Genomic DNA, 26,874 nt, shown 5'->3' on the forward strand with positions numbered 1-26,874 from the left:
AATCCAAGCTTAGACAGATGGTTCATAATATGTCTACAAGACCATCCAGGGAGGAAACAGGAAAAGCTCTAATGGAGCTTGAAACCAGTATACCAAGGGGAGGATAGAAGAAGAAACAGAAATGCAAGTACCTCCCCTGGTGCCCAAGGCGGGTGACCAAAACGTAGCCTGAAAGAAGCTTACCCGACTTGGCACAATCCCTGACATCCAATTTGTGTTCTTGAATCATCAGAATATCCATGGGACCCCAGTAACACCTGGGTGAAGTTTGTTACGAATCAGCTGCCTGCGGCGGCGGTGAGGTACACCCCGAGGCCCTGAACGTCCCAACTGACAATTCTTATCTACGAGAGGAGGAGTCCGGATGGAAGATCGTGACGACCTAGTAGCGGAGAAAGCCCTCTCCTGCGAAAAATTCCTCCTTTCAAGAGGAGGGAAGTCAACTGGGAAAAGCACACCCACACTCACTGAGGGGGAAACTCTGGACATGGATGTCTGAAAGATGTGCTCCCCGAGCGTAGAGGGTACAAACTCCTCTGCCTCAAACGCAGCCAAGTCTGCTAGAACTGAAAATGAATTCTTGCAAAGTACCTCGGTCGCAGGAGTGCGTCTGTGAGGTGTAGACAGACGTGCAAGAGAAAGAGGGGGGTGCCGCTGCATGACCTCGGCATGAATCTGCATGACCTCACAGCCACGACTTTGGCATTGTTCTCAAGTAAGGCACAGGTCTCTGGAGAAAGGTTCTCCCTAGGTGAGCGCTCATGTACATGAACAGGGGCAGGAGTAGTCTCATCTGCACATGGAACCAGGATAGGAATGTCTCATGCTTGAAGAGATGGGTCCGCGGCCCCATCAGTAGTAGTCTAAGGTACTGGCTCTCCAACTCTGGCAGGCACCCAACGAGGGGACGACCGAAGCAGGACGTGCTGACTATCCTGTCCGTGCTGTAGAAGTACCAGGATGAGAGGCTGATGGTCCTAGCTATGAAGCCGAAGGTCTAGCAGCGCGTGAAGCGGTAGGAACTGGTCATGAGGAAGGTCCAGGTCGAGTGAAGCTATGAGGCGCACCCATGGATCTTTTAGGTCTTTTCTTTTTCCTTGGGCAATCTCTAGCAAAGTGCCCAAGGGTCCTACAAATCCTACATTGATCATGTCTCTCTCCAATCTCGACTCTCTGTATGAAGAAGGAGCCATCTAGACGCTGAAGCATAATGTGGTCATCCCATATGTTAGGGTCAGAGACAATGACCCTAACACGCGGTATCCCATCGGACCTGACTGCCTCTGCTGCTGAAGTAGGCATCTCAGGGAGAGGGGGAATCTCAGTAACCACTCCAAAGGCAGCTCCAATGGAATGTAGCAGTCGATGGTACACCTGAGGAACGCCTAGATATCTGATGAAGAGTGACATCGTCCGACTGTCCTCCTCGACAGGATCAACAAACCCCACTAAAAAAGGAGTCAAAAAAATCCTCCTGGAGCCTAGTGCTAACGGGCTAGCCTGAAGCGCTGTACGTGCTACCTCCGAGGAGTCAAGAACAATCTGGAAGAAACCTTGCCCAAGCAGACAAACATCTGTGAAGTTCCCTGCGACGTCTCCAGGTAGAGCGGCGAGCATCTAGTCCCTGGCCTGTAACTTGGAAGGGTGGGACCCATGGATGCGAGCAAAGAGCGATGTCGAGCTCTCCCGCTCTGTATCTTTTTGAGCTGCTGCAACTCGTCTTTTGAGAAAGTGATGGTTTTCGTAGCCGGTGGTAGCAGGCGAGGGGACGTGTTTTATCCCTGTTTTTAGTTTTGAGTAGTAGCTGCTCCATTCTAGGGCAGCTATGAATGCACACTATTTTCTAATGAGAATTGCTTTTCATTTAAAATAAATATGTGGCGTCTTTTAGCTGTATACTGCAACACGGCCTGTGGTCTGCCATGAAGTGACTTCAGTGCAGCTAGCATTTTTCCTCACTAAATACAATGATTCCTCTGCAAAAATATTTAAAATCAACATTTACTGAGGCGAAGGGAGCGATGTCTTGTTGGCATGTTAATTCTCCTCTTTCATGTGTCATGCTCTGTCCGACCAACCACAAGCTCAGAAAAATGCTATCTTTCTCAAGAAAGATATTAAGTTATAGCTTCTTCTAGCATTTATATGCATTTTTCCATATAGCTCTTTAGATACCTAGAACCCATAAGATCCTAGTCTTATTGGTGATAGTAATGCTCTTAAGAACTTTAAAAAACTTGATACTTATGTTACTAGTATGTAATCAACAACCATGAGTTTGCTCTGTAGTTTTGGCTAGTCCATTTTTTGTGATATCGTTTTGAACATCTTAACGGCACAAATTTCAAAAAAAAATTACAACTTCGAGTTTAAACACCTATTTTATGAGAGCCATGCAAAGCATGATCCATTTGCAAGTGTCACTCAAGCGGCTCTCGGATTGTTGCAATGTGTTTCCATGAGAGAAGAGGAAAGTGGGAGAAGGGAGAAGAGAGGGAGAAGGGGAGGTAGGATAGTAGAGGGAGAGGGAGAGGGAGAGGGGGGGATGGAGTGGCAAACACAAAGGCACTACAAGGGAAACAAGAGAACACCCAAGGACACTCTTGAAAGAGAAGAGGGAGCTTATATTCCAAACTTGTGCATACAATAATGAAGACCAAAGTCAACCATTTGACCTTTTATACAAGTCACCTTTTGAAGGGAGTGCCAACTCTTTTCCTTATATGACTCTCTCTTCTCTCTCTTTTGTTACAACTCTTGGGCCCATATGGTGCCAAGGCATTCTCTCAACCTCCTTTTGTCTTGAAATGGCTCTTGTCTTATCCATATATGGATCCAAATGGCTCTTGTGTTATCCTTACCAATTTGGACGATCCCAACACCTACCTAAAGCCATTTGCAGCTCAAAACCCATAGGTCCAAATCCATCACCATGCTCCAATTTTCTTTATGATCGCTTATATTTGGCTTGAGAAAATGTGTACCAAATACTAGTCCTTGTGTCGAGCTTGTGAGGATTAAGAAATAAAGGTTTTTGCTAACTACAACCCACTTCCACTCACTAATTTGCGGTTGCTTGCTTTTCTCCGCTTGCTCGCTAATTTGGGGTTGCTCTCTTTTCTCCACTCGCTTTTTGGTAATCTCACTGCAGACAAAGTTTTCTGAATTCCGTTAAGCAATGCATAAGTAGGTCATGTAAGATACCCATATACAGAAAAGTCCCTGAACCTCACCAAAAATGGCTACACCCAAGCAAGCAATGACCCACATAGGGAGCCAAGATAATATATTCTCCTTCTTTGGATGGGTCTAGGGTTAAAATTATTGATTTGTGAAATTTATCACTCTTCTTTGTATTTAGTCAATCACATGCACCATGTTTGGTGCATTCCAAGGTGAATCAGCAAATAGAAGGTAAGCAAGAGGGGAATGGGTGGGTGATATTGGGTGAACAGATGAGGGGATGTAGATTGACAACTGGAGAGGATATTTACATGGGACAGAGACATCGTGTTTACACAATTAATTGCTGATATTTGATTGATCTTTCTTGAACATAGACTAAGTTTTTAGGCTACAAAATATAATTCATATGCAGGTCCTGGCAAGGTCACTACCCAGTGACAAGCTGCTTCTTGTGAAGAAGCTGAAAGAAATGAACGAGGTTGTTGCAGTAACAGGAGATGGTGCAAATGATGCACCAGCATTACATGAGGTCAGGGGGTGATTCCTTAAAACTTGCCATTGATGGATTTTTGTAGCTTTTGTATTGTAGAGTTGGAGAGGAAAAGTAATGATCTCCTTATGTCATGCAGGCCGACATAGGGCTTTCAATGGGTATATCAGGAACAGAGGTTGCAAAAGAGAGCTCTGACATAATCATCCTTGATGATAACTTTGGGTCAATTGTAAAAGTAAGTGAAAGATGTCAGTATTTATAAATATCTAAATTTTTGAGGCAGTAAAAAAAGGCATTAATATAAATATATATGACCATGTTACATACTAGGAAGGCAAAGCATGTGAAAGGAAGATAGATGATACCAAAATGGAACAGTAGTCATTATCAATTTCCATCTTCTTGTAAAGTCAGTGCTTTATGGAAATACATATACAGATAGTAAAGGAAAGATGATATGGAATTTCTCATCATAATATGTCCTGAGCTTCGGTTATCCTGCTGCTTCCTTCTCTCCTCATCAGCCTTGTTAACCTGGTCTCTGTCTCGTCTTGTGTCCCTCCATACTTGAACAGCCCAACATGGGCTGTTCTGAGCACTCCAGTGCTGCCCGTCTGTGGGCTGTTTCCTTGCCATCAACACCCCTTCTTTTCATCTCAGTCTTCCCTCACCAGGGCCTCTTCTTTGTCTTCTCTTACATCCACCTCAATCCACCTGCCTTCTTCTTCAACCTGCACTCCTCACCTCTGCTCTTGCTCTTCCATTTGAACAGCCCAGTTGTTGGCTGGTGCAATCCCTTGTCTTCAGCACTTTTGATCCGCTGCTACCTCCACCCTAGTCACCTCCCCCATTGCCTCATGTTTGCCTTGTCAGCCTTCGCCAGCCCTTTCATTGCCTTATCAGCCTTCTCTCCCACCTTATTCATCTGCAATAACCCTCTCTGGTCTTTGTGCTGTGCTTTATGGAAATACATATACAGATACTAAAGGAAAGGTGATATGGAAACTTCTCATCAAAAATGTCCTGCGCTCCCGCTATCCTGATGCTTCCTTCACCCCCTCATCATCCTTCTCTGCCTACCCTCTGCCTCGAATTGTCTCCCTCCTGCCTGTTTACTTGAAGAACCCAACCGTGGACTGTTCTGAACACTCTAGTCTAGCCTGTTTCATCGCAATCAAACCGTTTCTGTTTGTCTAAGCCTCCCCTAGCCGTCAGGCCTCTTCTACTTGTCGCCTTAGCTTCTTCTTCATCTTCTCTTATGTCCACCTCAATCCACCTTCGAAATTAGGAATCAGATCAAGGTGATTTGAGCTTAGAATCGTGATTAGATTGATAGATATGAATTTTAGAGTAAAGTAGAGCGAGTAGGGGTGTTAGAGGGTATACGCAGCAGAAGATAGATTACATGTAGCCCAAGAACTCACACAATGGTGCTTAGATGGTATCCAGAACCAATTTCCTTAGTGTGCTCAACATACATGTGCAATCAAGTAAATAGACAATGCTCATGAAAGAGAGGTAGAACCAACAATAGATATATTTCCATCCAATGGACACAATACAAAACAAGTCCAGAGTCCCACTAGAACGTGGTCCTCTATCGTAACCAAAAGGTGTTGTCCTCCCACCTCCATGGCACTGCTAGATCCCTCGGCCTACGTGCTCCTATAGAACTTAAGTTGGTTTTGTTACTGTGCTTGCAAACACACCTCCAAGCTATCCCTTCCAGATAGCCACATGTGAGGCAGTGAATTCTCCTTTGATCCATACGCTTTGCTGCCCTGGAAGACAGCCAAGGGCGAAGCCTCCATCTGACCTAACTGCAGCAACCAACTTCCTCGGTTCCTTCTATAGGTTGGAACCCTAGCCCGAAAGTGGCTGACCCAGCCAGTTTGTAAAACGGACTAGATTGGTCTGTAAACTGACCTTAATGCATTCTATTTGCTGCCAATCAGATCCGCCTGCCCACCTGGCAGTCTAACAGTGGCCCAGCCACAAGTCGCGTTTTTTCCCTATGTTGACCTGGCTAGTTCTCTGCTCCAATCAGTTTCCAATCAGCTACTGGTGCCCTGCCCAGCCTAAACCCGTCCAGGCCCCGGATCCCTTGCCATGGATTTGTGCAGGCCTATTGTAGGCTTCTGTACTGAAGCTCCTGCATGCTCGCCCTTTTCGAGATCAGCCCGGCCTATTGATGACGTGTTCTAGGATCCATACCATGCTCTGTCAGCATCTGAACAAATTCGTACCATTGACGCAATGACCTATGCTGCTGACGTCACCGGGGAGCTCCAGCCCTGCCAAATACTTCCTGTTTGTGCTGACCATGTGGCAGCCAAGTTGTTGCCCATGTGGCAGCCACATTACACCCAAGTCCACCTCCGCAGGCTCTCCTCATATGGGTTCTTACAGATGGGGAGGTGACTTTTCCAATACCCCCTCTCACGGACACATCTTGGTCCAATCCAAACTCATCAATGGAGATGATCCATCAGCTCCCATGTTGAAACTCTCTCTGGAACAATGCAGTGCCAATGTCAATTCGTGGTCTTTCAACTAATGGCTCTTGCTCCTCAAGGTATGGTCCTGTGTAAGCAAACCATTCTGGTACATAGGTCCATCCTAGGTAGCACCTGATTGCACCACCGCCTCCAGTCATGTTCCCACCATTAATCTGGAGCAATCTTGTTGCCAATTTCCCCCAGCTGTCCCCCTCATAACAAGTAAATAGCATGCAGGCACCATGCTCGTAGATTCTATCTCAACCCGTCCTCCCTCTGGAAAGGTATGCAACCAAACGACCATATGAGAAATGAAATTCCAAGAATATCTCAAGATCAGCTAGACCATAATCTCCCAATGCGCTCTCAAGCAAGTGCTGTTGTGGCTTCAATACGCTTTCACCATGATCACTTTCCAGCAATCTGCTTCAGAGATTTGAAGAAGTATCCCCACTTCCCCTTCTGGCTTCCAGGAAGGCATACACCCCGCATAGACCTTCCAATCTCGTATCGCCTAAGGAACATGAAAAGTATTTTCTTCTCCCAACATGCTATTAAGGCTCGAGTCAATTACATAAAGTACATACAAGAATGACAGCTTGCTTGTGTGCTTGCTCTGAAAGAAAATCATGTACCTCATGGAGGCACATTCAATTGCCTTAATGCCCCCTTTTGAACCGCAACATCCATTTGACCCTGAAAGCCTAGGCCCTCCATGGAATCCTCCCTTATGTCAATATTATGAGCCAAGCACTTGGAAGAGTCCAAGTACTCAATGCTTACCATCATCTTCACGAACATTTTTGACTCCTCCTTTGCCACATCTCAATATCAGACATCCCCACTGTGACACGTAGGCCTACATATCCTACCGCATGTCTCTAAGAATAGTGCTCCGTTGACTACCAAATTTGTCGTGTCTTCTGACTCCCTTTGATTTTGACCCCTTCTTGTTCTTTTGATCCCACTTCTTCTGCAATCCTTCGCAAAATAGCCTAGTGCATAACAATACTTCTTTTCTTTCTCTTTTTCTTGTTTTATGAAGTGTCATATTCATCCTCAAAGTTATCTTTCTTGGGCTTGCCATTGCTAGGCTTGCCCTTCCCCTTGAATTTGTCTTTCGCCAATGGTTTTTTGGTCGTTGTCTTTATTATAGAGTTTATCCAGAACCTCCTCCTGCAGCAACAATAAGGGACCCAGTTTCTCAAAAGTCAGAGGTCTATTCCTCTTTCTTGCTGTCATGGTAGTTACGAAGCCCTTAAAACTCCCTCGTAGCATCCCAAGGACCATTAGTGCCAATTGGCTTGAGTCCACCTTGTGACCAACTGACGCTAGCTGATCTCTCATCACCTTCACCTTCGTGAGATGGTCATGGATGTATCTCCATCCATGCTCATATTGAACAACTGATAATTGAGAGCTAAGATCCGGGACGTGTTGTCCATCTCGTACTAATCCTTCAGTGTGGCCTGCACCTTGATTGACGTATGCGCCATCTAGATATGAGGAATCATCTATCTAACATCGTCCATATGATCAGTGCAAGGGCTTGGGCATTTTTGTCCTCCCGCGCTTCAAGTTCGTCTAGATCTATAACAAAGATTACTTTACCTAACGCGTCCTTGATGTTCATGAGCATTTGGATCCACCCTCGTCGTTACTTTCCACGGCTTCCTTGCCACAAGATGGCTCTCGATCTTTACTTTCCAGATAGGGTAATTTGTCCCACTCCAGCTTCCCAATCTCTACAAAATTCAGGATTCTCATAGAGGACGTGGTCGTTGTATTAACAGTAACCTTTAGTGCAAGAGCACCTCCACCGGTGCCATGAGCCCTCCTGGCCCCACCAAGTTTCGTTGAACCTCGCACCCGGAACCTCCACCATCAAAAGCCTTCTTTGCAGACATAACTTCTGGAAATCACTGAGCAATCAACAGGATATGCAGCATTTGTACACTCCTCATTGAACCTGAGTCACCCTCCTTCTCACAAGCGCACAATCCTTCAGACGTGGAAGTAGATTCTCTGAGCTTTGAATCAAGGTCGTCCTTCAATACGGTCCTTGCCTTCAATCTCCACCTATTGTGAGCCTCCATCCCGGCTCTGATACCATGTTAGAAATAACCAGAACAGGGTCTATACGCAGCAGAAGATAGATTATGTGTAGCCTAGGAGATCACACAGTGGTGCTTAGATGGAATCCAAAACTTTTTCCTTAGTGCGCTCAACATACATGTGCAAAGCAAGTAAATAGACAGTGCTCATGAAAGAGATATAGAACCAACAGTAGATATATTTTCATCCAATGGACACAATACAAAACATGTTTAGAGTCCCACCAGAACATGGTCCTCTATCCTAACCAAAATGTGCTGTCCTCCTACCTCCGTGGCACTCCTAGATCCCTCAGCCTACGTGTTCCCAAAGAGCTTGAGTTGGCTTTGTTACCATACCTGCAAACCATAGCTCCAAGCTATCCCTTTCGGACAGCCACGTGTGAGGTTGCCCTGGAAAGAGCCAAGGGTGAAGCTGCCCTCTGAGCTATGTTTGCAGAAATCAGCTTCCTTTGGTCCTTATGTATGTTGGCCCAAGGCCTGCTGTTCTGCTGCTCCAAACTATTCCTGAAGGGCTACTCCACTGGATAGAATATGAACCCCAAGGGCTCCCCTTTTATGGGCTGGAACCCCAGCCCCAAAGTAGTTGACCCAGCCAGTGTGTAAAACCGACTGGGCTGGTCTGTAAACCAACTATATGCAGCCTATTTGCTGTCCAATCAGAGCCACCTGGCCACCTGGCAGTCTGCGAGTGGCCTAGGCCCATAATAGCCCCAAGTCAGGGTCTTTCCCTACATTTCCCTGGCCTTTTATGCTACAATTAGTCGCCAATCAGCTCCTAGTGCCCGGACATCTGTCTAAACCTGTCCAGGCCCTGGATCCCTTGCCATAGATCCATACAGGCCTACTGTAGGCTTCCATATTGAAGCTCCTGCATGCTGGCCCTGTGCCAGATCAGCTTGGCTTATTGATGATGTATTTTAGGCTGTATACCATGCTCTGTCAGCATCTATACAGATCCGTGTTGCTGACGCAATGTCTTGTGCTACTGACATTACCTGCCACATTGTCCAGCCTGCACAGATCTGCTCCGTACAATCACTGTCAGCCACGTGGGTGCTCCGGGCCTCCTTGGGGAGCTTCATCCCTGTCGTGTTTGTGCTATCACGTGGCAGAAAATGTGCTGCCAATGTGGCAGCCACATCATACCCAAGTCCACCTCCCTCGATGCTCTCCTCATATGGGGGATTACAGATGGGGAGGTGACTTTTCTAACATGGCCACCAAGGTGCGAACAATATCATTCTAAATATTGGCCAATGTGTGTCCAAGGTGGACCTAAGTACCATGTAAGGCCTTTGTACATCTAGATCTCCATATATGCCATGTTGATATGCACACCAAAATATCCCATGGAGTATCCATAGAGGCATGTGCAGGTCTATAAGGAGATCCAGGAGCGTCATCCAAAGAGCGTGATCAATTAAATATCATCAAGCCGAAAGAGCCCAAATATAATCATGTCTCTAATAAACATTTGAGGCCCCAAAAGAGAGCCAAGCTACCGAGCCCCAGGCCATGAAGAAAGGAGAAGGCATAAAGCTTCTCAGTAAACTAGCAATCCCCTTCCAGATGATCGACGTCAGTGTGCAGTCTGATAAGCAATGCTGAATAGACTCCTGAGTAGACATGCAACGAATACAAGTGGAATATGCCCTGAACCTAAACCTCCATTGGTTCAGTCCAATCCCTCCATAAATAGAAAGCCAAAAGAAAGAGTGATTTTTCTATTTTCCCAAAAGGATTTTTGCAAGTTAGCAGAAATTTGAAAATTCCCCCAATGAGGAGCTTTGGTTGGCTTCCATCCTCTAAGGCTGAGCTGAAACTTCCTGGCATTACAGACCGTGTAGCAAAAGAAGGGAAGGCTCTTCTCTCGGTGCCATGCATCAATCCATTCCCACTCTTGAGGGTCCCACTACAAATAGTTTATGGAAACACCTCCATAGAGCCAAATCCTATATGAACCCAAAGGAATGCGGTCTAGGTAGGGTCCGGATACCATCTTGAAGCAAAAAACACTGCTCCAAATGACCTACAATCTGATAGGCTGAAATGGAATATGCATAAGTTTTCCATCCATAGACCTGGACAACCTACCCTTATAATGAGTATCAAAGAAAGACCAAGGCATCTCCGTTTCATCCTCGTAATCCTATGACTTAAGTGGGATCTCTGATCCACGTTTGATCCTCATAATCCTATGACTTAAGAGGGATTCTCGATTTTGTAAGGCCCCTAGCCAAGTAGACCGAGAGCGAGGGTTGGCACCTGTAGAACTCAATCCAGGGTATGGTTGCATCAATCTGCTGAATTCTCCTTTCACTTCCTCTGAGGTGACTTACTAATTGGAGTTTATGATGATGTGGAAGGTTTGGAAAGTCTTCCAAGAACCCACAAAGGAAGTGGGACCTCTCTCCCATCTAGAACACTGCATATAATGAGAGCTACTAAGTGATCTCGATGTCGTAAATGCCCCTAGCAAGTAGACCGAGAGTGGAGCCTGTCACTTGCAAGAACCCAATCCACGGGTATGATTGCATCAATTTGCTGAATTCTTCTTTCACTTCCTCTGAGGCAAGCTACTAATTGAGTTTACGATCATGGGGAAGGGTTTTGAAAGCCTTCCAAGAACCCACAGAGGAAGTGGGACCTCTCTCCCATCTAGACCACTGCATTATAATGAGAGCTACTAAGTGGTCTACCATCATCATCAAGCATATTGCCATGATCATCAAGCATATTGCCATCCTACATGACAAGCTTCCTATCAATCTCTTTCCAAGAGGAAGGGGAAACTCTCCAAAGAGTACTCCTGAAGGTGTTCCAAGCCTTTTAGGATAGCATCCATAAAAGAGAAGGGAGCCCTGAAATGTGGGCTAAGGTGAATACCCATCTAGTACTATCCTTGAGATGTGGGCTGAGGCAAAGATCCATCTAGTACTATCCATCCATTCTCCATCTGTGGAAGGATAACAAGATTGTATGCATCAAATGATAAAATCTTTCAAGGTTGTTGTCTTGGCAGAAGTCCTCTAACCACCACCTTGCATAATAAGGCCCTCCTCAGCAATTCTAGATCTATTATATTGATGCCTCCTTCCCACGTGGGAAGTATCAACGTCTCCTGAGCCATCCTAGCTCTAGTGTTTGGCAAGCCATCTTGTCCACTCCAAAGAAAATTCCTTACGGGTCTTTTTCCTAGAATGACACCAACAAAAGCAAACAAACCAAATCCATAGTGTTGAAGCTGCTGCTCCTCCCCGCTCCCTTGCTGCACCCTCTCCCTCAGCCCGTCCCTCTCCCTCAGCCGCTCCCTCCCTTTCCCTCCTCCCCTTCAACCCGCCCCCTTTCTACTCGCTTCCTCTCCTTTCAGCCTGCTCCCCCTCTCAGCCCTGCTCCCCCGCCCCCTCCCCCTGCCTGCTCCCTAGCCCCCTCCCTGCTGCTCCGCCCCCTCCCTGCCTGCTCCCCCGCCCCCTCTCTGCCTCTCCGCCCTCTCCCTGCCTCTCAACCTGCCCCCTGCTCCCCCGCCCCCTCCCTGGTTCTCCGCCCCCTCCCTGCCTGTTGCTCCCCCGCCCCCTCCCTGCCTCTCAGCCTGCCCCCTGCTCCCCCGCCCCCTCCCTGCCTCTCCGCCCCCTCCCTGCTTGCTCCCCTGCCCCCTCCCTGCCTCTCCGCCCCCTCTCTGCCTCTCAGCCCGCCCCCTTCTCTCCCTCTCCTCCCCCTTCCCTTCACTCCCCGCTCCCTCTCCTCCCCCTCTCAGCCTGCCTCGCCCCCTCCCTGCCCCTCCCTCTCCTTCCTCTCCCTCTCCTTCCTCTACCTCTCCCTCTCCTTCCTCTCCTCTCCCTCTCAGCCCTCCCCCTCCCAGCCCGCCCCCTTCCAGCTTCTCCTTCCTCTCCCTTTCCTATTCCTAGCCTGCCCCCTCCCTCCCTCTCAGCCTGCCCCTTTCCCCTTCAGCCTCTCAGCCTCTCCCCTTCCCCCTGCTCCCTCCTCGCCTCCTTTCCCTTTTGTCTGCCCCCCTTTTCTCCCGCAGCTTTTTTTGGAGCAGAAGGAGCCTCTAATTTGTTAGAGTCGGCCTCCTCACCTCGATTGGCGATGGATACTCCGTCAGCCAATCCTACTCCACCTCCACTGGCCGCGAAAACTATTACCTTTTCTAAAGACGAGTTGCAGCAGCTCAAGAAGGATGTAGAGATTGAATGCTCTACCACGTTGCTAGCACTCATCTTCGGGTCTCACCCCTCCAGATCCCAAGCCAGAGACTGGATGCTTGCGGCTCTCCCCCCAGACCTCACTCCACGATTGTTAGATGTCCGTCTTCTGGGACGAGGTTTTTTCCAGGTTGTTTTTGACACTCCAGAGGCTGCGAGCACTGTGCTCAAGGCTAAGTTTTTACACCTGGGACACAGGAAGATCTTCTTTGAAGCCTTTCATATTGGTTTCGCCCAGTGGAGGCAGATAAGAAAATCTTCTCGCTCTTCATCAGATTCCCCGGGCTTCCCCAGGTTTACCATCGACTTCTTTCTGTTATTGGGGAGCATTTTGTCGCAGTTGCTGAGATCCCACCCCTCCCTGGGTTGCCATTGACTGCAGCAGAGGCAACCAAGGCTGATGGGGTTCCTAGAGTTAGGGTCCTTTGCAAGGATCCTAACCTCAAGATGGATCATGTTATGATCCAGCGCCCGGATGGTTCCTTTTTTCGCCAGAGAGTAGAGATTTCAGGCAGACAGGACCAGTGCAGGATTTGCAGGACCTCTGGACACTTTGCCAGGGATTGCCCTAGGAAGAAGAAAAGGCCCAAGAAGCCCTCTGGTACAGCTACCGCCCCATGGCCTCGACAGGGGGGACAGGGGGGTGGTATAGGTCCAGCACTTGCTCCTCGGCCTCGACAGAGGGGTGGTACAGGTCCAGCACCTGCTCCTCGACCTTCGCATGGCGGTCCTCCTCAGATTGGTGGTGGTACAGGTCCAACACTTGCTCCTCAGCCTCGGCAGGGGGGTGGTACAGGTCCTTCACCTGCTCCTCAAACCCCACCTACCTCAGGAACACGCGACGCTCTCCAGTGGGTTCCGGTACGTGTGCAGATCCCTCCTTCAGTTCACGAGGGTACTTTAGTGGACTCTGCTTCACCTCGAGCTATCCCTCTAGTCTCACCATGCACAGTCCGTGACGCTGAAGCTTCGACCTCCTCCCTGGTTGCAGCTTCTTCCCTAGATCCAACGAGGTAAGAGAGGTCTCCGCGGCTGGGCAGACACAAGATAGAGAGCATTCCTCACTTCCTCCCTTGGATAGGGGGAAGGGGATAGCTTACACTATTGATCCTCTTCCCTCACAAGGGATCCTTCGCACTCCGGTGTCTGGCTTGCTCCACAGGAACTCGTTTTCAGCCTTGGCAGAGGGTTCAGATTTCCCAGAGGAGGAGTTTGTGCCCGCTACTTTTGGGGAGCCAGTGATTGGGTTTCCTGTTGACAGGGCTTCTTCTTCAAGTGCCAGGATTCTTTCCCCTGTTGATTTTCCACCACTTGGTTCCATCCCTCCCTCCTCGAGCAGGAGGTCTTCCCCTGTTGAGGGGTTTGTTTCCGCCACTAGGTCGGGTAAGGTGTTCCACTCTACATCCTCCCGTCGATGAGGATTATTAGTTGGAACATATAGGGCCTAGGTGGCGTCCCACATCGCCGCCATAGACAGCTGATCCGGGGGCAGCTTCATCCAGGTGTTACTGGGGGTGCCATTGATATATTATTTATTCAAGAGCACAAGCTGGATTCTAGAGATTGTGCCAAGTCAGGCAAGTTGCTTTCTGGCCATACTTTTTAGTCGCCTGCCTTGGGCACTAGGGGGGGCACTTCTATTTCAGTTTCGCAGTCGGTTCTCCCCTTAGTTATTGGGCACGGAGTCATTATTCCCTCTAGAGCTCAGTGGATTATTCTTTTGATTGGAGGGCGTAAGGTTGGTTTCCTTAACCTGTATGCCTCCAACATTAGAGGGGAACGTGTCCTTATGTGGAAGACTTTGCTCTCCTGGACCCCCATTGTGGATTCATGGGTGATTGGAGGTGACTTTAACATGGTCGAGTTACCGTCAGACAAAAAAGGGGGTAGAGAAGGCGGACTTCACTCTTTGGAGAGAGCAGCTTGGGATGCCTTCCTTTTTCACTTCTGTGGCAGAGATACTTGGTGTGATGATGCCTTTCTTATTCAGCCACAGTCCCTCCTATTCTCTTGGTCGAACAGGAGGCAACAGATGCCTATTTATGCACGCATTGACAGATTCTATGTAGATGACTGGGCACTAGACAGAGGTGGATCGGTATGCATTGCTGCTGGGGTTTCCACTTCAGACCACTTCCCTGTTGTGTTGACTATCTCAGAGCCTCACTTGAGAGGCCAGTCTGCCAGCATCAGGATTCTAGATGCCTTTTACACAGAGGAGGACCTTACAGAGGCAGCCCTGTAGATATGGGTTGCTCATGTCCAGGGTGGGCAGCCATATCCATCACATGTAGCCGCTGCCCTTTCTGGTATTAGCGACTTCTACCGCTCAGTTGCTTGTACCAGGAGACGAGATATTCTCAGACGTGAGATTGGTGTTCGCCAGTAGTTGGCAGCTTTGCAGAGGGAAGAGCAGAAACGGCCTTCAGATGCTTGGATTCAGGAGCGCTTTGCTGCAGCAAGGGCTCATCTGCAGTTATTGCTTGATCAGAGAGCAGAGTATGCCTTTCATGCACGGGAGTCCTTCTGGATTCCGATGGGTGGTAGAGTCAATAAACACTCTTTCTCTACTCTTGGCCCTAGACATAGTAGAGAGAGTGTATCCCAGCTTATTGACTCATAAGGGGTTTTACAGACACAGCCTGATGATGTCTTACGCATAGCTTCAGATTTCTATGCCACCCTTCTTACTGCTGATCCTGAGACACACGATAGAGAGGATGCTAGACAGGCTATTTGGCAGAGCATCCGTGTGTTGGTGAATCTGGGTATGCATGTTCTACTCGACGCACCTTTCACCAACACAGAGTTCAGGACTGCACTTTCAGCCCTTCACAAGGGCAAGTGCCCTGGTTCAGATGGCCTTACCCCGTCTTTTTTCATTGCATTTTGGGATATGATTGGAGACTATATTACTTCAGCCCTGCAGGCCATTTGGGACTCTGGCGAGATGCCTGGGTCGCTTACAGAGGGTCTCATCCACCTTATCCCAAAAGGAGGTAGCAGAAATTTAGTGTCCCACTATCACACTTCTGGGGACTTGTTACAAGATTTTGGCCAAGGCTATCAGCCTCCGATTGCAGCCACTTCTCCCTGATCTCATTCATGACACTCAGACGGGATTTGTGCATGGCAGAAGCATTTTTTATAACATTTTTTCTTTCTGGGAAGCTTCAGAGTGGGCCATGCAGAGTGGCCAGAATCTTGCCATTCCACTTTTGGATTTTGAAAAAGCTTATGATAGAGTAGATTGGGGTTTTTTGGAGGGCACCCTTCTACGCTTTGGCTTTACTGATGCTTGGATCAAAGGTGTTTCCTTTTGTACAGATCAGCCCACAGCCATGTACTTATTGGTGGGGTAAGGGGTGAGAGATTTCAGATTTCGAGATCAGTCCGTCAGGGATGCCCCCTTGCTCCTTTCCTTTTTTTGTTCGTGGCCGAAGCTATGAGTATCTATGTTAGATCTCAAGCTGACATCTTTAGGCTGAGACTTCCCATCAGAAGGGAAGAGGAGCTACTTGACAGTGAGTTGGCTGATGACATAGCAGTTTACTTGGATGCCACTCCACAGACGCTCACTTCTTTCAGGACAGCATTGGATTTATTTTGCTTGGCGGCAGGGGCGCAGATAAGTTGGCATAAATCCAATGGCTTTTGGATCAGTGATGAGGACACTCCAGTTTGGGGGCTTGACATAGGATTCACTTGGGTTCAGAGGGGTGTGCCTATCAGGTATTTGGGCTGCCAGGTCGGCTTGGATATTTCTACCATGCAGCAGTTTGCTCCCGTTTTGGAGAGCATCAGAAGGAAGCTTCTTTTTTGGAGCTCAGCCAAGCTGGATCTTGCCTCTAGAGTTGTGGTGGTCAACCAGGTCCTCTTGGCCACAGCCTGGTTTGTTTGTTCATGTTGGTGCCGCCGTTCTAGGGACTGCATCATTCAGCTCAGAAGACCGATCAGAAACTTTCTCTGGAGTGGGCTTGATGGCACAGCACATGCCTTAGCCAGGGTGGCTTGGGAGACCCTCATCCTCCCTACACAGGAAGGGGGTCTCAATATTATTGATCCAGATTTATAGTGCAGAGCTTTACTTTGCAAGATGGTGGTGCGAGGACTTATGCCAGGGCAGGAACCGTGGAAGGACTTTCTTATCAGCAGCATACAGAGGTGCACACCTTCTTCTTGAGGAGACTGGATGAGCAGTGTTAGATGGATCTTCACCACAGCACACCTCAGGTCACCTTCGTCCCCTCTCATGGTTGCCATTCTGAAAGCTTGGGCCAGTTTCAGAATCGCTCTTCGGAGGATTCCTCCTTCCTCTCGGGAAGAGATTGATAGGCAACCCATCATGTGGAATGACAGTATTTTAGATGATCATGGCAGACCACTGGGTGCCTCACTCTACATGCAGTGGTCCAGGTGGGAGAGGGGACCTGTCTTCTATGGGGTCTTGGAAAGCTTTCCGCAGGCTTCCAGAGGAGACCAAATCACGTTTGACAGGACATCTCAGAGGGAGTGCAGGGAGGATCTTGCAGATTGAGGCACCCCTTCCAGAGGTTTGGGTAGACACAGATGATATGCCACTCACTTCCTCCACTTGGGCAGATACTTTTTCGAGAGGCGGGGTTCCGCTCCAGGTTTTGGCCTTTCGAGATGCACAGGAGGATGCTTTGGTTTTTGGTGTCCAGGATGGTGGCAGATTGCTTAGGTCCACAGAGGACATCTTGCTTGAGTGTGCTTTTCAGCCTATCAGGGTTGTAGGTCTTTTGATGCAGGGATCAGATTCAGAGTGGTTCTTAGACCCAGACCTCCGGCTACTCTCCACCGGGTCTTGGAGGCTCTGGCTCTATGGGGGAGTTCCCATCAGGTATGTGCAGTGGGACCCCGGAGAGTGGGAGTGGATTGACGCAGGGCATGGAGAGAAGAGCATCCCCTTCTTTCGTTACACGGTCAGTAATGCCAGGAGATATCAGCTCAGTAGTAGAGGTTGGAGACCCTCCAGAGTTCCTCATTGGGAGACTTTTGGTATTACTGCGGATCAGCAGAGGTGCTTCTAGAGGAGACTCTGGAAATCCCACAGGAATAGAAAGATCACTATCTTCTTTTGGCTTTCTATCCATGGAGGGATTGCAGTGAACCTTTGGAGGTCCAGGTTCGGAGCCGACCCTACATGCCCTCGATGCCTTTCTGCTTCGGAGTCTATTCAGCATTGCTTATGGGATTACAGACAGGCGAGGATGATTTGGATGGGGGTAGCCAGGATTTTCAGTCACTTTGCCCATTCCCCATTTTTTATGACATGGGGCTCGGTGGCTTGGCTTTCTCTTACAGGACCTCAGGTTTTCTATGAGGGAGTTGACTCCTCTCGGGCCATTTCGGTTCGACGTCATCGGATTGAGTCCTGTTCGTTGGATGTGGTACCACACCTTCCTTATACAACTGCACATGCCTCTGTGGATACTTCTTGGGAGATTCTAGCGAGCATAGCATCCTGGCATATCTGGAGAGCCAGATGCACAGAGGCTTTGGAGGGTACTCAGGTTCATCCCTCGCACACATTGGCTAGTATCTGGACAGACTATCTGGACAGACATCGTACATACTTTGATGGCCATATGGACGGGTATGCAGGGGGACTCCCGTGCAGCCTCAGCTAGGAGGGCTTCTTTCTTCAGGGAATGGAAGGACTCTCCTTTCTTCTCTGAAACTACTACAGGGTTGAGGTGGCACTTTCAACCTCAGCCTTGGTTGTTTTCCACCTCACTCTGAGGGGGTTTTTTATTTATCCTCATGATTTCATGATGTATTCCGCTTTGAGCTTGCTCTCGCGGGTTTTTTCTCTTACTTAATAGAAGTCTTTTTCTTGGGGAAAAAAAAAAAAAAGCAAACAAACCATGTTGTGGCCAACAAGATTTGGTTGATCACCAGCACTTTGGAAGTGAGGTCACCCAAAAAGAAGCTTCCTCCTAATACTCTTCAAGATAGGTGCAAATTGCTGCGAAGGAGAGATGCCCACACAGATTTGGCAGCACAAGCATCTGACAAAAATGCCCCTTTGAATCCAAGTAAAACTGAAATCAACCCCCCAAGCTGGAGTGTCCTTGTTACTCATCCAAAAGCCATTGGATTTATTCCAATTGATGTGTGCACTTGTTACATTAGAAATACATCCAAGGCCGCCTTGAAAGAAGTGAGGTTCTGTGGTGTGGCATCCAAAAAAACAGTAGTATCATTAGCCAACTCACTATCCAAGAGCTACTCGTCTTGTCTCGGGGGAAGTTTTAACCTGATAATGTTCGTTTGAGATCTCAAAAATATGCTCATTGATTCAACCACAAATAAATACAGGAAGGGGGCAAGAGGGCATCCCTAGCGAATTGATCTAAAAATCATAAACCTCTCTCTCCTTTCTCCTCTGATAAACACCTGATTGTGGGCTGATAAAACACCTCTAATCCATGCATTTGAGAATCCAAAGTATACAAGGCTACCCTTCGAAAATCCTCAATCTACTATGTCATAAGCCTTCTCGAAATCCAAGAGTAGAATGGCAAGGCATTGGCCGCTCTACATAGCCCAATGTGAAGCCTCCCAAAAAGAGAAGATATTATAAACAATGCTTCTTCCATGCACGAAGCCCGTCTACATATCATGAATAAGATTTGGAAGAATGTGCTGCAAATGTAGATTGATACAGTTTTCAAAAGCTTACAAAAGGTTCCCAAACCAATGACGGCTCTCTGTGAAAATTTTACAACCTCTCTTTGGGATATATGGATGAGACCCTTTGTAATTGAAACACGCATGGTGCCAGAGTCCCAAATACCTTGCAAGGATGAAGTAATGAGGCATAAAAATCTATGGCTATATGCAAGATGGCATCAGGATTTGTAGCTGATTGACTCTAACGGGGTTTTACTGAAAGCTATTTGAATCTCTATAGAAGAAAAGTTTATATTACGAAGTTGTTTATGAGAGAGTACCTAAGCTCTCTAAAATCCTAAAAGATTGGTAAATAGCCTAAGTTGTCTCTAAGGTATCATGGTTGGCTCATAATACTTTACATTGATGAGCGTTACAAGGAAGCCCTACCGAAAGGTTGTAAAGTTCATTCAATGTTTCACGTAGTTGTTTGAAACAAAAGTACTTTAATAGTGATAATCTAGAAGGAAAGGATGCTTCCACGTGTGCTAAAATGAATTCAAGCAAGGCATACACACCATCAATAATGTTTGGGAAGACCAAGGTTATGATTTTCAACACCTCGCGAGCAGTGTCCCATCATCATAGTTTCACATACCGTGGCGAGGTTGTGGAGATAGTGCAGTCTTACACATATTTAGGGATAGTGTTCACCGGACCAGGTTTCATGATGATCCATGCGGTACAACACGACTCACATGAGGACGGGGTTTAGCCCAACTAGAGAGGTAGTGCTTCCAGGCACACTTTTAGGACCTCTCGATGAAGGGTTGGCTTTTTGACACGGTGGTGAGACCGACTGCCATGTATGCAATACCTTTCTGGGGGTGTGATATTTCAGCGACTGAGTGGAAGAGACTTGAGAGGCTACAGGTGACCATGGAATCCAGGATGATTCGGAGTAGACCCTCAGTCCCCCATCAGATTATACAGGAAGAGTTTGCCATGACCCCTCTCTAGGTTGATGCCATCTTTGAGACAGTGACATTCCTTCATAGAGTCTGGGCCTTACCCTAGTGGAGACTACTGAGGTGAGCATTAGAGTCCTCCATGCAACTAGCAGAGAGCGGTGTTGATACAGCATGGTACGCACGGATATCCACGTGGTTTGATAGTCATGACATTTAGATCGATAGACTTTCTCCCTTTCAGTACAGTCTGGACACACCACCCGAGATGATCCCACGAGATGAGATCAACCGTATCATATGGTTGGACCTCTTCCAGCTCCATACATCTAGGGCTTGGGGGGGAGAGGAGCCCAGCCAGCAACTCAAAGAACAGCTCCAGCTTGAACATGTGCAGTAGCAAGTCGTAGATCAGCTCGAAGTTGAAGATGAGCAGCTCAAGGCGAGGCTAAGGAGTAGAAGTAGAGAAGCTCAAGAGAGAAGAGGGTCTTCCAAGGAGGAAGAGGCTCGGGTAGCTTCTTTGGCCTCCCTCACTCAACCTCTTGAAAAGGGAAGGAAAGACAAGGCTAGGAACATGGCTCTGATACCACATGAAGGCACATAGTGGTAGGGAGAGAAGACGGCTAACACTAGGAACGGAATGGAAAGATAGCAAACATAATGAAATGGAAATAAAACGGAAAGGAAATGAAAGCCATGAACAAGTATTCACGTGTAGACCAAAGTAGCTTGTACTTTGACTAGTGACAAGTACAATGCATTTATAGGATAGACACCACACACTAAGTACCAAATGTATATGGAATAACTCCCAATATGACACGTGTGTTGGAATATGAAGCCAAAGTGAGTCTAAAATGAGTGTTCTAGGTGTGTATTATAGTCTAGTGAGTCCTAGACATGCCACGTGTCATATTGGGAGTCATCCCATGTACACTATGGCTTTCTAGAGTCTAGTGTCACACTATATAGTGTTGTTGTCTATTGTCTAAGAGATCAATCAACATCAAGCTTTATATCATGTGAGTATTTTGGTTATCATTGCCTAGCACTTGTTCTTTCATTTTTCTTTCCATTTTGCTTTTCATTATGCTTTCCACATTTCCATTCTGTTCCTAGCTAGCTACTAGATCTTATCAAAGCCATGTTCCTAGCCCTGCTCTCTCTTTCCGTTTCCCTTTCCCTCTCCCTCTCCCTTTCCCTTTCCCTTTCCCTTCCAAGAGGTTGAGGTGAGGAAGGCCAATGTAGCTACTCTACCTCCTCCTCCTTGGAAGGCTGCCCTCTTCTCTCCTTCCTTGAGCTCTCTTCTCCATGCCATGATCTGCCACCTCTCTTCTCCTTCCTTCACCTACATCTTTCTATGACCTGCGAACGATGTGACGCTTCTATCCGGAGCTACTTCTGCCCGATATTCTATTGGAGCTAGTCCGAGCTTGATGTGAGCTCCAAACACTTTCCAACTTCTCTGATTACCGCCCGATTGTCCTTGGTGCCCAAGCTCCACTTTTGACCGACTCTCCAAATGCTCGTGACACCTCCGGCCTCTACTTTGACATCGGTGACTCTCCCTTAGCCATTTTGAGAGTCACTATGTGAGTGCTTATTCTAGCTACCCCATGGACTTCACCAACACATCTTTTGGGGCATTCCTGCTTAGCGCTTCTTCAACATCGTCATTGTCTCGGAGGGATGTGCACACGTGTGCAGTGGCTACTTGGAGGACCTCTCCTATCATAAGAGATCTATTTTTTAATTGCTACAGCTTGATGTATTTTGGGGTCCTCTGCCCTGGGTAGTCCCCCTAAAATAATATGTATTGAGTGTTTGGTTTTCATTGAGTCTAAAGGTCCTTTGCCTTGGATAGTCCTCCTAAAAAGATATATTGGTTTTTCTATTTTGTTGTGTGGCTTCCTAACATGTCCTGTTATGAAACCAAGGGGGGATGTACTGTGGGAGCCATATGTATTGGCTTTGATAGGTCTCCTTATCAGGCCTGGTCGAGTTTCAGGATGTTGGTGTATTCCTAGACCTATGAGCTGGTCATGTAGCCATGCTATAACGTGAGCCTCTGAGCATGTTGAGTCTCAAGCCATGAGAGTGCTTGGATCAACCTCTGAACATGCTCAGACTTTAGCCTTTGAGTTACATTGGGTGCACAGTTTGATGACTGTCATTGTCATGTTCTGTTCATTGGTTCCATTCCAGTAGTCTCTCACCTTGCCTTCATGGGGGGGTGTTGGAATATGAAGCCAAAGTGAGTCTAAAATGAGTGTTCTAGGTGTGTTTTATAGTCTAGTGAGTCCTAGACATGCCATGTGTCATATTGGGAGCTATCCCATATACACTATGGCTTTCTAGAGTCTAGTGTCACACTATATAGTGTTGTACTTGTCTATTGTCTAAGAGATCAGTCAACATCAAGCTTTATATCATGTGAGTATTTTGGTTATCATTGCCTAGCACTTGTTCTTTCATTTTCCTTTCCATTTTGCTTTTCATTATACTTTCCACATTTCCATTCCGTTCCTAGCTAGCTACTAGATCTCTTCAATGTGCCCCTGTACTATAAATCTCACACTAGGACTCACTAGAACACACCAAAACCGACTCAACTCGACTCCACTTCCTAACAAAAAGTCCTCATGTGAGAAATCCTGGGCTTATGAGTCATGACTTGTCCAAGCCTCACAAGGTGTGATGGTGCTTTTTTAAGAAAAAAAAGTTTAATATTATAAGCAGTTCATAAGATATACATTCACGATCACAACATTACAGTTATAACAGCAGATCTGCTCCACCCAAAACATCTATATGATATTGAGAATCCACGTAGCAGCCAACTTCACAGCCGCCTGTTTGATGTCTATTACCCCCAGTCCTCCTTCACTCTTGGTTTGGGCGCAAAAGTTCCATCTAACTCTAGCGATTTTGTTGATTTCTCCCCACATAAAAGTTCTGCATTTGGAGATAAGCTTGTCCAGACCCACCTGACTTGGATGCCAATAAGACAGGTAGAAAATGGTAATGGGGTACAAGCAATGGTTGAGAACCATTCATCTTCCTGCCAAATTTGCTTGAAATCCTCTCCGCTTTTCTAGCTGAGGGTTAACCTGTTTAGCACCCTGTCCCATCATTCCTTCATAGACACTTCAAAGCCCATGGGTATGCCGAGCAGAGTGCCATTCTAGATCAGTTGATAGCCCAGGTGATCTAGCTCAGCTTGTGGCTTTCCACTGAGAGTGTGATATCCTATTTTGTTATGATTGATGAGAGAGCTTGAGGCTAGACAATACGTTTCCAGGCATTCCCTAACTTCACTCACGTCACGAGTGGTGTTTCTATGCATAAGATTGGTGTCGTCCGCGAATTGTTGCATAACCATCTGCTTTCCAGTAGGCAACTCAATTCCTTCAACTGTTCCCTCATAAGATTTTTCAATGAGCAACCAGCCCAAAGCGTCAGCTGCTATAGCATAGAGGAGAGGCGCAATGGGGCAGCCTTGCCTAATGGATCTTCTCAATGGGAAAGGTGAGGACATCTCACCATTAATGCAAACCTTGGTTGAGGCATTGGAGAGCAAAACTTTGACCGCAGAGATGAAATTTGGCCCAAGTCCCATGTCTTTCATGGACTGCATTAGGAAATCCCAGTCCAGCCTGTCATAAGCTTTATCAAAATCTAATTTGATGAAACAAATATCTTGACTCGGCTCCCTAGCATGTTCACAACCTTCCCAGATATTTACAATAGCCTCCAAGAGGTGCCTCCCTTTTATGAAACCTTCTGTTCCTGCAAAATCCATCTATCCATCTTGTGCTGAATTCTTAGTGCTAAAGCTTTGGCAAAAATTTTGTAGCTGCAGCAGTTAAGCATAGTCAATGGTCTCCAATTTTTAATCAAATCCTTTCTTCCTTCTTTTGGAATCAGCTTGATTATTCCACTGTTCAGGTGATTAGGAAGACAAGAAGTAGAGATACTTTCCTGCCACACCTCTAGAAGTCTGGGGCCTATCCAATCCCAAAAGACCTTGTAAAACTCCACCGGTAAACTATCCTTTCTAGGGATTTTGCCATCTTTCATGACTAGCATCGCTTCCTTGAGTTCTCCCAGAGTAAGAGAGGCCTCCAAGCTCTGATGGTCCAGACTTGTGACTAATCCTTGTCTTGCAGATTGGCATTTGTGTCTTGCTCGAACCACTCCATCATCTGATTGCATAGTTCTTACAGCAGGTTCTTAAAATGTTCACAAACGAAGTCCCTATTTTCAATGTCGGATTGAGCCCAAGTGTTTGTGCTGACTTTGAGGAAAGAAATTCTAAAGCTCTCTTCCTGCGAATGAGCTTGAATGTTTATATCAAGTTTACCTACCCACCATCTTCAGGTGTATAATCTAGGTGAGGAATACCTTATGCTTTCTAGTCTGGCTAGTTCACTTTTGGCAAGGCGAAGGTCAATCTGCCCTTGAGTATCTTCATTGCGCGCCTAGGCTTCAAGTGTATCGAGACTCTTTTGGAGAGCATCTAGTCTCTGATGGTGGACTTTGTCCCTGAGCTTTTTGGCTTGCTTTAGTACTTCCTGTGTCTTAAGAACATTCCATATCCAAAAGTCAGCCGTGGTTCATCACTGTGTCTGGTGGCAGTCCACATCTCCTTCACTTTGGCTTGTACAGTTACTAGCTATAAAAGGATGGGATCAGCCTTAAACCAGGAAGAGGCTCTAGTTCCTAAACCAAAGTCGCACTGAAGAAAAAGCAGTTTGTGATCAGAAATCGAAAAAGTGGAGTAGACAGTACTTTTGTAGCTAGAGGTAGTTTGGAGGAGAGTCTGAGAAAGATAGGCTCAGTCAAGTCTTGCTTCTCTCCTTGACTCCCCTAGCTGCCTATTGGACCAGTGAAGTCCCCTGCACAAATCGTGTCAACCAACTGAAGAGACTCTTTGAGGTAGCTCAAAACCTCTTAAAGTGTTACCTTTACCCAGCCATCTGTCAGAGCTTCTTTCAACCATGTTAAAGTCTCCTATCAGCACAACCTCGTCACCTAGATCGGATAAAGACTGCCACATAGTACATCTCTCACGACAGCTTGTAGGTGCATACACTAACACTAACGAGAACTTAATTCCTTTGAGAATAGTGTGACAAAATTCCAATAGCACACCCACCTTTACCTTCCTCATGGGAGGTGGGAAACCAAGTCCTCCTGTTATCAATACACTTGAGTCATGCGTCTAGAGCTTCTTCTCTACTTTTAACCTCTTGTAGAGACAAAAAGGTTGAAGAAAGAGAATTATCTCTCAGCCAAGTGGCCAGTATACCTACCCTATTGGGGTCAGTGAGACCACAAACATTCAGGGACATGAAAGAAATGGGTTTACTTACCATGCTTTTTCTGTCCCTTTTTGGCCCTGGGGTTTGGGGTATTTGCATGCGCAGTAGGACCTTTGGCTGTAGACAGTCTCCTCTTGCTATGAGCAGTGGTGGCTGTTGGTTTACCTTTGACCACTATATCTTTATCTGGTTGAGGGGGAAGAGGAAGATCTTCCTCCGATTCATCAAGATCCTTTGTGAGCATATCATCACTCTATATGACTTCATCCTCAAAGTCTTTGTCCATTCATCTCCCTGTTCCAGCTTGGGAATGAGTTGGAGGCTGGGGTTCAGGGACCTCTCTTATAGCGCCTCAAAAGCGTTTTTCATCGGGATGTGTGGAGTAGTTTTGGATTCGGGCAGCAGAGTGCCGTCCTTCTTCAGTTTAACAAGATTGATTGGACGAATAGGAGCTTTCAACTGTTTGGGAGCCTCATGCTGTTTGGGCATCCTTTTTTCCTTAGAAACCTGAGGAGGATCAATGTTCCCTTTGGGCTTTGATCGTTTCAAGGGATAGCTTTTAACTGTGTGGTTCAACAAACCACACAGAAAACATGAATTGGGCAAGTTCTTATACATAACTTTTTGTTCTCTAATCACTCCACCCCTACGATTAAGGATTACAATGGTTTTAGGCAACTCTTCAGCTAAATCTAGTTGCACGCAGACCTAAGGATTACCTATGGGATTAATGAACTACTCTCTTTCTACACTGACTACCTCTCCTAGGCTGCTACAAATTGAAGCAGCTTGATTACAGAGCGAGAATGGCAAGTTAGGAAGTTCTACCCAGACCGGGAGAATAGTGGAGCGTGGGTTATCTGGGATGAAGAAAGGAGACCACTTATCCAGATACAGCGGCTGGTTGCGGACGGGGTCCAGAGACCATGAAGTACTCTCGAAGCGTGCTCATCTTTTTCAAAGAGAACAATGAAGTATCCTCGTCTTAGGAAGCGACATTGGTGACTAACTCGCCCCTCCTACTCTAGTTGGTTCTAAATCATTTCTCAAGAAAAGCAGTTGGAGGACGCAGACCATGCAGATACTCCACAAGTGCATGCGCTTCAAGCCATCCAACAGATTTGTCAAGTAGATCTTCATCAACTTGTGCAAAGACAGCTTTACCTGGTTCAATAGACGTCCTCTCTCCTGGAAGGCCTGCACTCGTCGGCTTTTGAAAGCCTCGTGGAGCTTCAAGTGCTCGGTTTCCTAACTCTGTGCCATCGGTTGAAGGGGCGTCAGCTTTGTGGGAGTTCTTGGAGGATGACAGACCATCTTCTTGGGATGGCTTCGGTTGCAGCTGTGGTATGGAACCCGTGATTCACTTCTTGAACTCCCGCTTGTTCAGGAGCTGCCAAAAGGTTTTTTCTTTCTCTGAAGGGGGCTGAGAAGAAGCCCCCTCTACTCT

At 47.0% G+C, this 26,874-nt stretch overlaps 1 protein-coding gene across 5 annotated transcripts in view; it reads left to right on the forward strand.

Moving 5' to 3' along the window:
* The window catches only part of LOC147901563 (calcium-transporting ATPase 5, plasma membrane-type-like), a 399,091-nt gene that overhangs the window by 311,504 nt on the left and 60,713 nt on the right, over positions 1 to 26,874 (forward strand). For 4 of the 5 annotated variants that reach the window (XM_087374321.1, XM_087374323.1, XM_087374322.1 and 1 more), the window contains 2 exons: positions 3,599 to 3,715; positions 3,816 to 3,914. The exons of the other annotated variant lie outside the window; for it this stretch is intronic. In XM_087374321.1, coding sequence (XP_087230447.1) covers positions 3,599 to 3,715; positions 3,816 to 3,914 — 216 coding nt within the window. The remainder of the gene's footprint in view (positions 1 to 3,598; positions 3,716 to 3,815; positions 3,915 to 26,874) is intronic. 5 annotated transcript variants of the gene reach the window in all.

Source organism: Dipteris shenzhenensis, chromosome 5, assembly GCF_047967505.1.
Source record: "Dipteris shenzhenensis isolate YYH24624 ecotype China chromosome 5, Dip_SZ_1.0, whole genome shotgun sequence".
NCBI classification, from domain to species: Eukaryota; Viridiplantae; Streptophyta; class Polypodiopsida; order Gleicheniales; family Dipteridaceae; genus Dipteris; species Dipteris shenzhenensis.